General features: G+C 24.8%; 2 protein-coding genes across 3 annotated transcripts; one reads left to right on the top strand and one right to left on the bottom strand.

Moving 5' to 3' along the window:
- Positions 1 to 2,352: 2,352 nt before the first annotated feature.
- Positions 2,353 to 8,357, top strand: LOC112690177 (TRAF-type zinc finger domain-containing protein 1-like). The gene is made up of 10 exons (XM_025564124.1): positions 2,353 to 2,578; positions 4,035 to 4,227; positions 4,289 to 4,478; positions 4,541 to 4,819; positions 5,459 to 5,634; positions 5,721 to 5,975; positions 6,448 to 6,595; positions 7,244 to 7,439; positions 7,914 to 8,044; positions 8,112 to 8,357. Exons 1-10 carry the CDS (start codon positions 2,532 to 2,534, stop codon positions 8,147 to 8,149), a joined length of 1,653 nt encoding a protein of 550 aa, XP_025419909.1. The 5' UTR covers positions 2,353 to 2,531; the 3' UTR covers positions 8,150 to 8,357.
- A 2,296-nt stretch (positions 8,358 to 10,653) lies between these two features.
- Positions 10,654 to 16,276, bottom strand: LOC112690180. 2 transcript variants are annotated; one of them, XM_025564127.1, is made up of 4 exons: positions 15,605 to 15,696; positions 13,805 to 14,246; positions 11,671 to 12,170; positions 10,654 to 10,977 (listed from the first exon to the last, which is right to left on the bottom strand). In XM_025564127.1, exons 1-4 carry the CDS (start codon positions 15,637 to 15,639, stop codon positions 10,710 to 10,712), a joined length of 1,245 nt encoding a protein of 414 aa, XP_025419912.1. In that variant the 5' UTR covers positions 15,640 to 15,696; the 3' UTR covers positions 10,654 to 10,709. The 2 variants fall into 2 exon arrangements, with proteins under 2 accessions (XP_025419912.1, XP_025419913.1); XM_025564128.1 differs by lacking the exon at positions 15,605 to 15,696 and adding an exon at positions 15,932 to 16,276 and having other exon boundaries at positions 10,656 to 10,977.
- Positions 16,277 to 16,307: the final 31 nt, after the last annotated feature.

The raw sequence follows: 16,307 nt of genomic DNA, 5'->3' as shown, positions 1-16,307 counted from the left end.
TCTTATAATTTTTAATATAAAATATTTTAGTAGTACAGAAAAACCTCGATAAGACGGAATCGCTTGGGACCATGACATTTTTCTGTGTTAACGGGGTTTCCGTCTTACCGAGGTTTTACTGTATCTTACTTAATTTTATGAAACTTATTATCATTATTATTTTACAGTTTAGTTTGATGGTAAGTTATCAATTTTTGGTTATAGGGATTTGGAAGTGATAATATAAAATGCACAACGCAAAAATGAGGATCTACGTTGTTTATATGTATAGAATACCTGTTATAATATTATGTTTATGTATATGTTACCGGAAAAGATGACAATCAGTCAGTGTTGACAATGAACAATAATGATTATGCCTGATTTTGTAAGGAATTAACGTCAATACCTAGTCATTGATGACAATTCCTAATAAAAGAAGGCATTGATGATAACATTAAAAATGAATTTGATATATTTTAATACTTATTAGCTATTTGGGATAAATCATAATCTTAATCTTTAATGTTACGTGGTAAACTACTATGACACTTGGAATTATATAATCTTGTACAGCGGTTCCCAAACTGTGCTCCGCGGAGCCCTTGGTGCTCCGCAATGGCTTGCCTAGGGCTCCGTTCGTAACACCACAAAAAATTTAAAAAAATGTTCGTTATTTAAAATTAACATATATTTCATGAAAACTTGAATGTTCCATAATCAAATCGATCATCGATAAAGCGGTGTTGATTTGTTTGGATGCGGATTTATAACATTGCGCAATATAATACGGAAATGTTGATTAACTACGAAATATCTAATATTGCCTATCCTTTCCAATCATTGTCGACAATGGCTAGGATATATCGACAATTTCTGAATTCTCATGTTTTCCGGTAACATATATATATATATAGATTGATAAATACAACTGATACAAACAAATGTGCTTAAATCCATAGGTAATTTTACCATGAGCATACAATTAGAGGATTTTACTTAAAAGCATATAGGTAGTAGTTTTGCTTATAAAATGTGTACCATATAAAATATATGACATTTTTATAATTAATTTTAAATATTAGCCATAGTTAATTTAAATATTTTCATATTTGTTAAATATATTATATAGAGATATAAACGTTTCCATATTACCTATTTTCAGTTTTGAAAAAATAGGAAAACCAATGTTCGGAATCATTGTTAACTTAAAAATTGAAATCGTTCACGTTCATGTTCATTTTTTTTTAAGTGAATACGTTCACATTCAAGTTCTATGAAAAAATTAACGCGTTAATTTAATTTTTATTTATAAATCACCATCCGGTATTCTGTTTCAATGAAACCTTTACAAAATGTATTAGGTATATTTTATTTTGAATTTAAAACCTATACTTATACCTAATTTAACCTCTTATTAGGTGCAAGATACATTCACCCCAGTAAATATATAAAAATAAATAACTATTTTATATATTTTTATACGTCTATTATATGTATTATGTATCCATAATTAATTTAATAAAAAATTGGTAATGTATATAACAATTATTTTAATCTTACCCTATTGATATATTAAACACTACACACTGAAATATAGTAAGTTTTATTATTGTCTATATCTTATTTTACTTCGAACTTCAGGTTCGAAGGTAATATAATAGTTTGATAGCAGTATAGAATACGAAATATTTGAGTTTAACCGATCATTTTTCCAACTGAAAAATGCCAAGCTATAGCTATATATAGTCTTTTTACAAGTTACCGGTTTGAGTGTTATGTTATAGACTGGCTAATGGTTTTACGAAGTTGATTAACTAATCGTTATTAAATTAGCTTCATCATTAGTTAGTTTACCTTGGCAAATTTATAATTTCGGAAAAAAACGACAAGTCATTTCGGTGTTCGGTTGTTTATATTGAATGTTCAGATTCCTGAAATGCCGTACACATGTTTTACATAATATCTGTTTTCAACAAAATATAATTAATAATTAGTGCGCAGAGATGAACCCTTGACGTCACGTATTCATCTAGCACGTTATGCGTACTGCGAATGGTCATTCCATTTAAACGTCTTAAACGTGACAAATATTATTTCTCTTTGCATCTTTATGCACCTAACTTCACCATACAAGCCATCTGATATACAGATGGAATCATTTCTTGTGCACTACCTAAATTAGGTAGTACCTGATAATATTCAGAGGGTTAAATCAAGTTTAAACAATGATAGTTTTGTACATTAGTAGCTGACATGCTTTACACTGCCGCTACCATATGTCCGTCATTCCTAACCTCTCCGCTGCATTTTCGGTAACCCATGTTCTTATCTTATCTCGCTCCATACGGCTGTTCTTGTTACCTTATCAATTATAAAATATATGTGTAAATTATGGAAAAAGTTGTATTTGTGTAGCGCGTGTAGCCTTTTTAGCGTGCTTCATAACGTTAATTAATCTGTTTATTTGATCCAATCATCAACGAATACAACGAATCGTCTTCTTATAATTAGTGATTTCTCAGATTATTTATTAAACCTTGATCTACAATATGAACCCGAGCGAAAACAAGGAAGACATCAAATATTGTTTCAATTGGTAAATATTAAAATTATTTAGTCTACTACTACTTTTTACTCAATATTATTACTATTATTACACATTTGGTCTAGTATAAACGATTCAAAACTAAGAAAATTTGTTGAGGATTATATTGAGTTGAATTCCTCAATTATGTATCAGATTGAATATCACCACTCCAGTCTCTCAAAAAATATATTTCTTTTTTAATTCTGAGTATTATGATTGATAATATTTACCTATTTGTTTAAATCATTCGAATATTATATATAATATCATATTTCTATTTAAACGAGAACATAATTTTTACCATATCAACTACTTAAATTTATGATGGCTGGCAAACATATCTAATTATAACTAAAACCAGTCATGAACTCTACATATAAAAATATAAAAATATATAAAATTATAATTATGATTAATATAAACTACCTGTTGTTTTATTTTATTACTAATATCTGTGATATATTCACATTTTAATTCAAATGTCAAGTATTTAAACTATAATTAAAAATGTAAAATGAGAATTAAAGAATTTCAAGATTTTATTTTATCTCAAATTAATCCAATAATAAGCCATTTAAATATTATCATTGAAAAGCAATTGTATTATATTGAGCTTTTAAACGCTCTATTATTTATTTTTTATATAATGTACTATGATATTATGTATCATTAAATATGAGAGAAAAGTAGTTGCTAATGGCTAAATAAATATAAACCATTGGAGTACCTATATTTGTTTAAATTATTTTATTTTTTATTTTTATTTTTATATAAATGTATAAAAATAACAAATAAATATATTATTATAGTGCAAGTATAATTATACTAATTATTTTTTTTTAGATTATTAAATGTGTTCTATTTAGCCATTATATCTAAACTATATTAACACATAGGTTTTTTCATATTTATATATATGAACTCACTTTTGTATATTATACTTAATTTTTATGACTAAAATAGTGAAATCTGAATTTTGAAAGGAAAGCTCATTTATATATTTTTCTGAAAAGAGATTTATTTATTATTAATTATAAAAATTTCTATTTTATTTGAACAAATAATTATAAATAGACTTAACTTTTTTATTTGGAAGTAAATTTAATAACTAGTACTTTCAGAAAGGACACCTACTCATAATATGCTTTCTTTGTGCTATAGTATTGACTATATTATATTATTTATACTATTGACTGTTAATTTTTCAAAATTTTATGTAACTTTATACAATTTATATATTTTTTGTATGTATTCAAAGTTGTACTAATTTACCGAGTAAAAGGAAAAAGCCTCATTAATTATATTGTATATGTTAATATAGTAATTAATGCGGTTATTAACAACTACTATGATATTATGTTTTAGGCATTTTTAATTATTTGGCAATTTTGATATTTATTAATATTATAAACATAAATTAGTTATTATAATATTTATTAATCATAATGTTATATTATGATTTTAGCCGAAGAAATATCCCAATCAGTAATCATGTTATGCATATAGCATACTGTCATCGGAACCTGAAGCTTTGCATTAAATGTGATGAACCATTCTTAACTTCTGAATTTGAAGAGCATCAGAAAACCATGCATGCAGATATTTTTTGTGATGCATGTGCTGAAAAACTTGAAGCATTAGATTTAGAATTACATAAAGTAATACATTTTATTTATTTATTTTTTTAATTTTAGCATTAATATTTGTTATACTGTTTAGTTACATGACTGTCCATATCGTTTGGTAACCTGTAACTTTTGTGAAATTGATCTTAAAGCTTCAATGTTACCTGCACATATAGATATGTGCAGTAGTCGCACAGAACGGTGTAATGATTGTGGACAATTTATCATGCTCAAATTCATTGATGTTCATAAAGAAAGCCATAAACTTAAAAAAATTCCTATTGGTAAGAAAATGTTCTATAATATTAGAAATTTTAATTTGATAAAACTATAATTTTAATTTAAGTTGCAAAACCAATATTAGACAACAGTCCTGAAAGTTTAGCAGCTTATCCTCCATTAATAAAAAAAGTGTCAAAAATAGCACTTGATGAAACTGCAAGAGCCACTACAAGGGCTACTAGTATGCCTTCATTAAGACTAAGTGGACCAATTATGACCAACCACAGGGTATCATCACCAGCCAAACATAACAATGATCAACCACAAATTAATACACTAAACAACAATGACAACACCCACAAAGATCCAAAACAGAATATGTCTATAGTAGACATTACAAATGGTAAGTATAATTTTACTAACTTTTTTGTGTATACTTTACTGAACAATTGGTTTTATATAAATATTAAAACTATATGTATTCTTCTCTATTATTGGTATATTCAGTATTTTAAATCATTCATACTATAAAAAAAAAGTATATTTTACTACTCTTTATTCTTATTAATACCATTTTATGTTGATTAATTATATAATTTTATTTTTTTTTTCAAATTTGATGAGTACTGTTTATCTTCAATTGTATGTGTTTTGATTACTTCATTTATATTTGTTTCATGAACAATTGGTTTTATATTATTACTGAAACCGTGTTTTTCTCTGTTATCAGTATATTCAAGTATTTTAAATCATTCATACTATAATAAAAAAAAGTATACTACTACTCACTGTTCTTGATAATATTAATTCGTAAAGATCAAATATATAATTTTGTTTGTTTTTCTTCTTATTCGATGGGTACTGTTTATCTTAATTTTTTATGTATTTTAATTATTTATTTATTGGTAAAAATTTGATTGTAGATGTTAATTATTATACTATTTTCTACTGTATTAGATTATGCTTTGTTTTTATAGTTCTATATTTTAAGGTTTTACTATTCATTTAAATTAACATAATTCAAACGGTTAAAATTTAATAGATGATGATGAGTTTTCTATACTTGGTGCTCATTCTATTCATAATAATCAGTCACCGAATATCAATAATGTTTCAACAAATGAGTACAATCATTATTCTGATGAGTTGAGAGGTGTGCAACTGCCTTGCGAATTCTGTCAAAAAATGATTGACTCTGAAAATCTAGTTTTGCATGAAGTAAGTTATAAAATATGATATCTTTGTTGTTTATTTGTATTTCAATATTATAAAGTTAATTTAATTAAAATTTTTATTTTTTATAGACTGGATGTCGTCCTGATTTAGTTACATTTCATAATGTGTTACGTACGAAAAATAAATGTACCAATAACCAAAATGATAATTTTCCTGTACCACCTTTGGATCTTGACAGTAGTAGCAGTGATAGTGAAATTAACTTGAATACATTGAGTTTAAGCTCAGATGATGATGACAATAGTGATAAAACAAATGTAGAAAAATTACCTTGTGAATTTTGTGAAGAATTGATATCTATTAAAAAACTAATAAATCATCAAGTAATTATTTTACTATCAATATATTATATTATTTACTAAGTATCTATTTAAAATATGCAGAAATGTTATTCTATTTGCTGCATAATATTTTAAATTGTTTTTATTAAAAAAAAAAATCATTTTTATGGTATATGTCATGAAAATGATTTCTGATTTCTGACACCATTATATCCTGAATTCTATCCCATCTATGGTCATAATTTTTAATCTACCATGAAAATGTGCTGTCTAACACATGCATGTTTAATTTAAAATACCATGCATGGCCTTCAATGATTGTACTTAGTAATAATATATCATATTTTATTATTGAGTAAAAATGAAGTTAAAAAATATTAGAATTTAATTACTTTTGATTAGTTAATAATTTTAAGTGTGAAATTCGTCTGTAGTGTGGTAGGCAACTGCCGTTTTCACGACAAAATTAGCCCTTTTAGGTTTTATATTATTAAAATTGCATTAATGTTTTTAGATAAGGTGTGAAAAAATACATTCAGATTTGTCTATAGTAAACAATTTGGATGAAGAAGTATTTTTGCCTCCATCAGATAGTTTACCTTCTAATTTCCCAAATTCAGCTATTATTGAATCTAACCGTAATCTATTCAAACAAACATCAGGTAATATTTAAATTTTATAATTATAGTAATTTAACACTTATATAATTAATATTATGAGTTTTTTATATATAATAATTATAATATATTACTTAAAAATATTTTGCTCTCAATTTGAAAAGCTCTTATTAAAATTCATTACATATATTTATTAATATATAAATTTTTATAATTCAGTTTCAAATTAATAATGTTTCATTAGTTTTATTATTTCTAACATATCTTAATTTTTTCAATCAATACAAACTTTGAGTTGATTTTTGTACAGTCAAAATTCTACTATATTTTTACAGTATTTTATTTACATATTTTGAAAGCAACAAATCCAGGACATATTGAATTGAACTTTTTTTTCCTGTTTATGTTTAGAAAGGAAAATAAAGAGTATAATTTTTACGGTCTAGATATGTAGAATTAAAAATATAAAATCTTTTTTTGTTGATTATTGCATGTTCATGATAATATATATTTATCAATAAGTGTTATTAAAGTTGGTATTTCTTTGCTGTAAACTTCACTCGGAGACATTTGTGCATCCCAATAAATTTCTAAATAATACCAGAGCATGTATTGAAAATGGTAGTGTTACTGCAAATCTAGGATAGCAAACTCTAAATTAATTTAATTTTGACTTGAAATTTATTGTTCCAGCTAATCAATATGATAGAACATTAATGTACCCAGATGCTTATGCTCAATCACCTGCATCTTCAACATATGAGTCATGTACAGCACCAATGCTACCAAGAGTCAAGTTAAATAAGCAAATTTCTAATAAACAGCTATGGACTGATAATTGTTATGTTAACAGTTCTGCTAGGAACAACTACGAACAATTTTTATCTAAGTAAGTTTTTATAGATGATTTTAAATATTTTATATAATTGTTAATGTATTCAAAACATGATCAGATTAAATGTATGAAATAAGTTATGTTGTATTCAACTTGATATTTAACTATATTTTGTTAGCTAAATGGTTTTCATAAAATTATAAATTAAAAATAATATAATTGTACTAATGAAAAGAAAATTGTATTTGCACTGTGTATTCATCAAAAAACTATATGTCCAGGACTGTAAAAATGTATAATTTAAGTAAAATACGAATACATGTCAAGTAAATGAAATATATAAGAGTAGTAAAGTATAAATAACACAAGATTAATTTTATTTTTCTCAGTTTTGTGTGCATTTTATATCTTGATATTTTTACCTTTAAGCTTTTTGCTGGGTTTCTTTAAGTAAAATGACTTAATTATTATTATCTTACATTTTTGTTTATCTTTAGTATTCATTAACAATAATTGTATTAAATTAAGTTCTAGATTAAATCGTCCAGAATTGACCTTGGAAAGAAATAATTCTCATTTATTTTTAAATCCATCTGGTGGTGCTATACCTAAACAAAATAATTCAAAAGCTAACTGTAATAAGAGAGTAATAAACAACTGTGAGTTAAAATAAATGTTTTTATTATTAGCTTGACAAAAATTAAATTATATTTATGTATGTTACAGTATCAAAACGTAGAGATTCTAATTCATCAAGCGACTGAGTAATATTTCTGTTCTTACTGTTAACTATACTTAATTATAAGAAGACTATTCGGTTAAATCTAAATAATTTAAGTTTTTTATGATGTTTTTCTTTATTAATTTTTTATATTAAGTGTTAAGTGCTGTAATTAATTAGTTTTGCATTATAGATTGCAAACTATTATATTCTGATATCCTATAAAATAAATTTGTTTTACTATGTTGTATTAAGTATTAAGTATTTTATTCGTATATAACTATTTTTCAATGACAAATGTGATTATTTTATAAATAAGCCAATATTATCGGTATAACAATATAAGCTCTCTACAAAATCATTAAGTTTATCTTTTTAACTTGACCTATATTTTTAAAATATTGTTAAGCAAAATTTAACAGTTAATTTTTTATTTTATTGATTAAGTTAAATATTGTTCATACTTATTTATTCATTAAAATTCCTTTAAAATTATGTGTACAAAAATAAATAACATCCATAAACAAAATAATATACCAACACTACGTGATTATTAAATATTAGTAACACTAAAATTATAATTAAAAAAAATAATTATACTTAAATTTAATGTTGCATAAGAATTGATAAAAATATTTTCTTCTTCAAATAACTAAAAATTACAGTTAAGTCTTTGAGTAAAAATAACTTATATAATTTGATTACCTACGAATTTAATGCAAAACTATCAAGTATCATCATTAGGTCTTAGATATTGCATTTGCAACTTTTTTTTCTTCAATTTTTCGAATTTATTGCTAAGTTATATATTTGTTTCATGCAAGTACAAATTGAAATCTAAAAAAATTTGGTGCTACATTATGCAATTTTTGGCATTTTCCTAATTTTCAATACAACTTAAAGTTAGGTTAGTTGGATTTAAGAAATAATAATAAATAATAATTGATGGTTATTTTGGACTATGTCGATATGATGGTAGTAGTGGAAATATTGATAAGATGATGAATGAATTGCACAATGTGCTGTTCTCAAAACAAAGATTTTTCAAGTTAAACAGTTTAAAAAAATCAAATAAAATGTTGATAATTTTGTTTATAGGCTCCTAAAAGACCAGGCTAAAACCACTATTAAAAAATTAATATGAATTCTTATTTTGTAAAAGATCACATTTGCAGTTTAAGTCTTAATAACAAATACTTATAAAATAATATTTTTTTAAATAGTTATTTTGGTAAATAAAAGTTTACTGTAATTTTTTACTGCAATAATGCAATCAATTTTAATGCTTTTTAGTATTAAAACTTCCAAACTCTTATCATCATTGAATTGCATTTCTTAAATATATTATAAATTATTATTGCATCACCAAGTCTGTCTTGTCACTTACGATATCAAGAAGGTTCGCTATTTAGAAAACAAAAGTTTTAATTATAGTGCTTGGAATATATATTACTGCATAATGGATTTAATTTATAACCGCAGTATTTGTGATCAAAATTAAAGAAACTTCAGTAAGAATACAAACAAATTGGTTTACTGTAAAACAAATGATTTTTATAATAGTCATAAATAGGGCGCGGATTTTAATGCCCTAAAAAACAACACCTTAAAATTCAATTTAGACATAAAAACTGTATTATAAATGTAATTAATAATGTAAAAAATGTGAACAATGAGTACCAATAGTGCACTAAATTTAGTTTATTTGATCAATGCTTTCCATACATGGTCTGTATTATTATGATTATAGACTATTATACCATAATTTAATGACATAATGATAATATAAGATAATAAAATGTAGTTGTACATTAGGTAAGGATTTATAAAAAAAAAAATAATGCAGTCTGCAATGAAATCGGTGCCCGTAAAAAAGATATTTTTTTTTGCTTTTGTCATAAACATTACATAGCTATGCAATTAGAATATATAGAATTTAAGCAGTTAACAATTTGTAACAAAAAACAAATATTTAAGTATATATAAGGTAATAAGCTTGAATTATTGAAAATATATTATGAAATTAATAATGTAATAGATGGTAAGGAGATAGGAAGCAGGAAATTTTGGAAATGGAAAGATGTGTGAAGAATTTTGTGGTAACAGCCAGGTTAGTATTTTAATTATTATTATATATAAGTATATTCAGACGTGATTGGGAAGCCAAAAAAAATTGATAGTTTAAACATAAACTAATAAAAAAAATTAGGGATTTAATGATGATGATTAAGGGAGAGAGGGGGATTGAATGAGTTTGAGGAAAGAGCAAGGAGGCAAGACTATGAGTTAGAGATAATGAAGACGTTTTTGGAATCAAAAGTGAAGATGTAATAATGAGTAGTTATCATTGCATAACATTCGGAATAAGCATATTTAATATGTATTTTTATTTTTAGAATAACAATTGAATAATTAATTAGATTGCAAGAACTCAGAACTTAAGGCATTGTTTTAGTTCAATACCGTATATAATAGTCATTATATTTATTTTTTAAAATTAAATAAAATACAACAAAAATGATAAAACTAATACAAAATAAAAGAGAACATTTAACTTTAAGTATAATTTAATTTGATATCACATTTAATACATAAATATAATACTATAAGATCATTAACCTTTTACGATCAATATGCAGTTTGAATAATTGCATCTTCCATTTATCTATTACATTAATAAGGTCCATATACTCAAAAAATCCTGCAGATCTTATAACAGCATAAAAGAAGTGGTACATACATTCGAGTTTTTCTTCATTTTTATACAAATCAAGTGTAACTACAACATGATCTAATAATTTAATAATACGATGTAGTATTATTTTTGGTTTTCGATGTAAATAATCTTTAGTTACCATATCTTGTACAAACCTGTAAACAATATGATTTATTATTGATAAATTTTCAAACAAAATTATAAAAACAAAATATTGATACTTATTGGGAATTTGAAATATTAAATACAGTAAAAATCGCTTAAGACGCTCTTGAAGGGATCACGTCATGTAATGACTCACAAAGTATTTTAATTATTTATTTCTATTTTATTCCATATTAAATCATTTTTGTTTGATTAAGATTCTGACAATTTGTTTCAGCATAACCATTTTCAATTTTATTGATATAACTATCAATTCTTCAACATTTTCTACAGAATATATTACTTCTTGAATTTCTGATAGGTGTTGCAAATCAGCAGTAATTGTAGGAGTTAATACTACTGAATTGTTTGGATACACTTAAATCTCATATGATGAAATATGTACTTACTCAATAAAATAATGTAGGTAGTACGATAATACAATAAGTACACCTAAAAGAGTAAAATTACTATTTTTATTTTCACATAACTACTTAACTTTATGGTAATCTGCTGAACAAAAGAGCATCTTATATAATTAAATAGTAAAAAAATCTAGTGTCTTAACAGATGGTTTTTACATTGACTAGTATAGGAAATGTTCAGGGATCAACTTAGTGTCTTATGCAAGGTTTACTGTATTATAAAAACTATACTTTTATTACTTTAACTCATAATTTCAATAAACCATAAATAAAACTTACCAGTCATTTAAAGTAGGAAATACATTTTTGTCATCTGATATTCCTAAAAGTGATTTTAACAATTTAAATGTGATATATTTATAAATTATTTTCATTGTTTGTCCATAGTTATCCAAAGGTAGAAATAAATTTATCATTTTCAATAGTTGAGTTTTTGTATACTTAGAATACAGGTCATCAGCAAATGATGTAATAGCAATCTCATCATTTTCACGCAATGTTTTTTCAATACACGCACAAAATAATTGTTTTATCACATTTATCATCCTTCTGCAATAGCGATCAAAAGATATGGTAACAGAGATATTGGCTAATTTCAAGAGATCATTGTCAGTAAGTCCATTGTTGGTTTTCAGCACATTATGTGTAATGAATTTCATTACTAATTCAAAGTTATGTTGTCCTATTTTGTTGTCATTGTTTATTTCACATTTTAATAATGGCTTATTTGCCAAAGTATCAAAATCAGCACCCCAATTACATAAAACATTTTTTATATCCTAAAAATTTAAATTAAGTATTAATCATTATAATGCAAAAATATTGTAAAGCTATTTATAAATTAATGAATGTAATTTATGAACCTTTTCTTTTTCTCTTAAAATACACAGTTTAAACATTTATAATATAGAGCAATCAGAATAGATCTGAATAGACTCAGTTTGGTAAAAATAATATATTAAGTTATTTCATGTACTGTTTTTTTTTTTTTTTTTAATACTCTTTCAAAGAATTAAATCACTAAGTAATTAAATTAATAACAACTGCTAAAAAGATTTTGTTAAAGGTATCAGCGCTAGACTAAACATTTAAAGAAAGACATTCTTGAAGAATTATGATTATAAATATATAAAATATATATTATTAGAACCTAACCTAATACAAATAATATTATTAAAGAAATAGAACACATAAATTATCCTATCAGATATTAAATACTAATGAGTAGGGAACAGATTTATATGTAAATGCATATTTTTATTAAAACGAGGTATTTAAGATTCGATAAGAAATGTTTATGATTTAAATCATTCCTATTAAAATTATGATACTTTTATTTTACATATTTTGGTATAATTACATATTTTTACATATTTCACTAATTTTTAAATATATTTTTATCATTTCATCATTCATGCGTCTTCTTCGTACGAAAATACAAGAAATTATTTAAAAATTATATCCAGAAACTTTTATCTCTATTGGCAAAGCTCAAAATATTATGCAAAATGAAACATTGAAAATAATTTAATTTTAATTAAAAATAATTTAACAAAATTATTAATAAAAAATATTTCACCAAATGATAGTATGCAAATTGTGGAATCAGCGATTAAAACTCGTAAGCGGACCAATAAATGTCGTAAAAAAGAAAATTCATGCTGTTACAGAAAAAAATTCCAGGCAATATTGATTTTAAAACAATCAATGACATAATGAATGGCAGACAACCTTTTAAAAATTTGGAATTATCGCCTTCTGATAGTATGCACTTGAAATATGCTTTTAATACATCGATTGATGTGAAACGATAATTTAGCCGCTTTAAAAGTATTTTGATACCTAATAGGAGACATTTAACATTTGATAATTTACAAGATATTGTAATAATTCAATGCAACAAATCTTTTTGATAATTTAATAATAATAATCACTTTTTTTTAAATTTTTTTTTCCCCACATATTTGGATGTTTTTAGCACATATTTTATAAATTATACTTACATATATATGTACATATTTCTGTATTTTTATTACATATAAATCCGTTCCCTATTAATGAGTAATATCTCGCTGATTCAATTACCCACTTATCACCAAAATATGAGGTAGGTCCCCTTACACTACATATATATAAATTGGTGCCAATGGTTGTAGCATGAAGATTTAGTTGACATACATAACAGCATTGATTTTCTTATCGGTCATCTATCATTATGTTTAGTTGTAGTGTATGCCCATAAATGTTAATGATTCATATAATTAAAATTAATCTATAAATATCTAGAATAGAGATTTCTTTATTTCTTTGAAACAGATCTTTATAAGAAAGGAAAAACTTATCATAAAAAAAAAAAAAAAAAGGTTACTATAAATTAGACTAGTAATACTTAATAGTTTAGTTTTATACATACGTCCAATACCGGAGACCAATTTTCTTCCATTAAATATTTAAAATAAACATTAGCTGTAGATACATTTTTACTTTTAGACATTTTAATGAATATTTTTTGAGAATTAGATAATGATTTATAAGAATCTGAATTATTTTTAAAGATCGAGTTATACTTAGAATGATCAAATATAATGTATCCATGTTTGGTTGACTCAGGTGAACTTTGCTTTTCATTACAAATAGAAAATACTTTTATTGAATCTTGAAACAAATCATCAACAACTTTTAACTGTTCATCAAGTTCAGCACTTTTTTTCTTATATTCATTATAAACTTTTCTTTCTTTTAGAATTTTTCGTATATCAAATTTATAAGGTCTGCGTTGTTTTTCATTAGACACATTAATATTGTTTGGAACATCATTTTCATCATTCACAATATTTTTCTTAAATTTCGGCATGCTAAATCATAAAAAAATAAGTATTAGATTTTTAACGAATTATAAACAATTGGTAAAATAGGTCATCTCATATACTATAAATTAAACTTAGAGTTTAAACGGTTATTGAGTTTAAGTTAAGAAGGCATCACACCCGCATGTATTGTCTCTATCTGACATACATACAACAGCAAATTTGTGTTCAGTAATTCAAATGTTAGTGATGTTAGCTTTAATATTAGAGTAAGCTGGCCTATAATCAAACTTTAAGAGAAGAACATTATCTGTGTTTTGTTGGTTGGTTTTTTCCAATATTTTAATTTTTAAGCGTATTATGAATATGTAAAATATAACAATTAAAAAAACATCATAATTCAGTAAAAAATTAAAATATCGGAAAAAAACCAATCAATAATAATAATAATTATCACAGATAATTTTCTTCCTTTAAAGTTTGATTATAGGTCAGTATACTCTAATATTAAAGTTAACTTCACCACATTTGAACTACTGAATGCAAACTTACTATGTTGTATGTATATCAGATGAAGACAATACATGAAGGTGTGGTGTCCTCTTAAGTAGTGGGCATAAGCTACATAAAGCCTATCATGATGGTTGAATATTAATTTCCTATGGATACCGGGTTAGTTTAAACAGAACGATTCTAGTTTAGCAACCTATCGATTTTTTTAATTTTTTTTTTCAAAATGTGTATTTTAAAATATTTTATAAGTATGTAAAAAAAAAAGAAACCCAAAACTTCATTTTGAAGTTATTGATGATAAACTTCAAAAACTTGAAGTGATGTCCCTTGTGATATTTACGCCTTCTGAATTTTGATTCGTCAATTTCAACAATTGACCCGGGTCCACCTACATACGAAGTGTTTATGAAGAATAATGGACTAAAAATTGTCTAATAGTGTAAAAATGAAATAAAATTTTTTTGCAAACAATGCGTGTGGTATCGGCAATGACCAAAAAACTATTGTACAAGTGTTTTGGCACTCATCGCTACGCTCCTTAGCGCCATCGCTTCATTTCGCAAATCGAAAATATCCCTCAACTTGTTATGCAAAACCACCTCAAGTAGGTAACAGGGACAATAAAAATGTAAATATGTGAAAATTAAAATTAAATATTCAATTCTAAGTATTTTTTTAATAAAAATGCGCGTTATGAAAAAAATTAAGTTTTTGAAGTTTTACATTAATAACTTAAAAATAAAGTTTGTCCAGGCTTCTTTTTTTTTACATACTTATATAACACTCTAAAACACCCATTCTAGAAAAATAAATTAAAAAAATCGATAGTAAATCGATGCTAAACTAGAATTATGTTGTTTAAACTCAAATGCAATAGCGAGTCAGTGGCATACCTAGTTAGGATTTTTTCAAGCGAAGGATATCTCATACTAATTTCTCAAACAATACAATTTAGACATATTTAATAACTTATAAAATAAAAACTTATAACTTAGTATATAGTTAAATCAAAATAAGCTAAATAAAATAAGAAATATTTGATTCTATAGAACTTCCAACTTTTAAGAATTTAAAAACTTATAAACAAAGTTACATAATTAAAAACGTTCCTTCACTTATATTCACCACTGACTAGAGGGAGGATTTGTCCCTAACATCACTCCCATAAAGAGGTATCACAGAGTGAACAATATAAAAAAAAAAAAATGTATAACACATACTTGAAATCATTCATAACCCGAGCTTCACTCGAAATCACAAAACATAAAAGAAAAGACAGTTTTCGAACGATGTTCACGTTATATGTACAGCACAGACAGTACCGTTAAACGCAGTAATTGGTGTATGAAAGCGGAGAAATGAGAGAATGAGCTTCGAGCGGGAAATTATATGAAATAAAACGTGTATGATTAATTAATGTTTTAACATCAAATAAAATATCCACAAGTTTGGTCTAAAAATAACCGTTTTCCGCTTGATTATCAATATCAAAAAAATAATAAATGATAACATAAATACCACAAAAAATCTTTGGAAAATACAAACATTTCAAAATGAAACGCACCACAGAACATCACATGGTGAATATTCATGGTC

Source organism: Sipha flava, unplaced genomic scaffold (genome assembly GCF_003268045.1).
Source record: "Sipha flava isolate LNK unplaced genomic scaffold, YSA_version1 492_pilon_pilon, whole genome shotgun sequence".
Classification (NCBI taxonomy): domain Eukaryota; kingdom Metazoa; phylum Arthropoda; class Insecta; order Hemiptera; family Aphididae; genus Sipha; species Sipha flava.
This window is presented reverse-complemented; position numbering and strand designations above follow the sequence as displayed.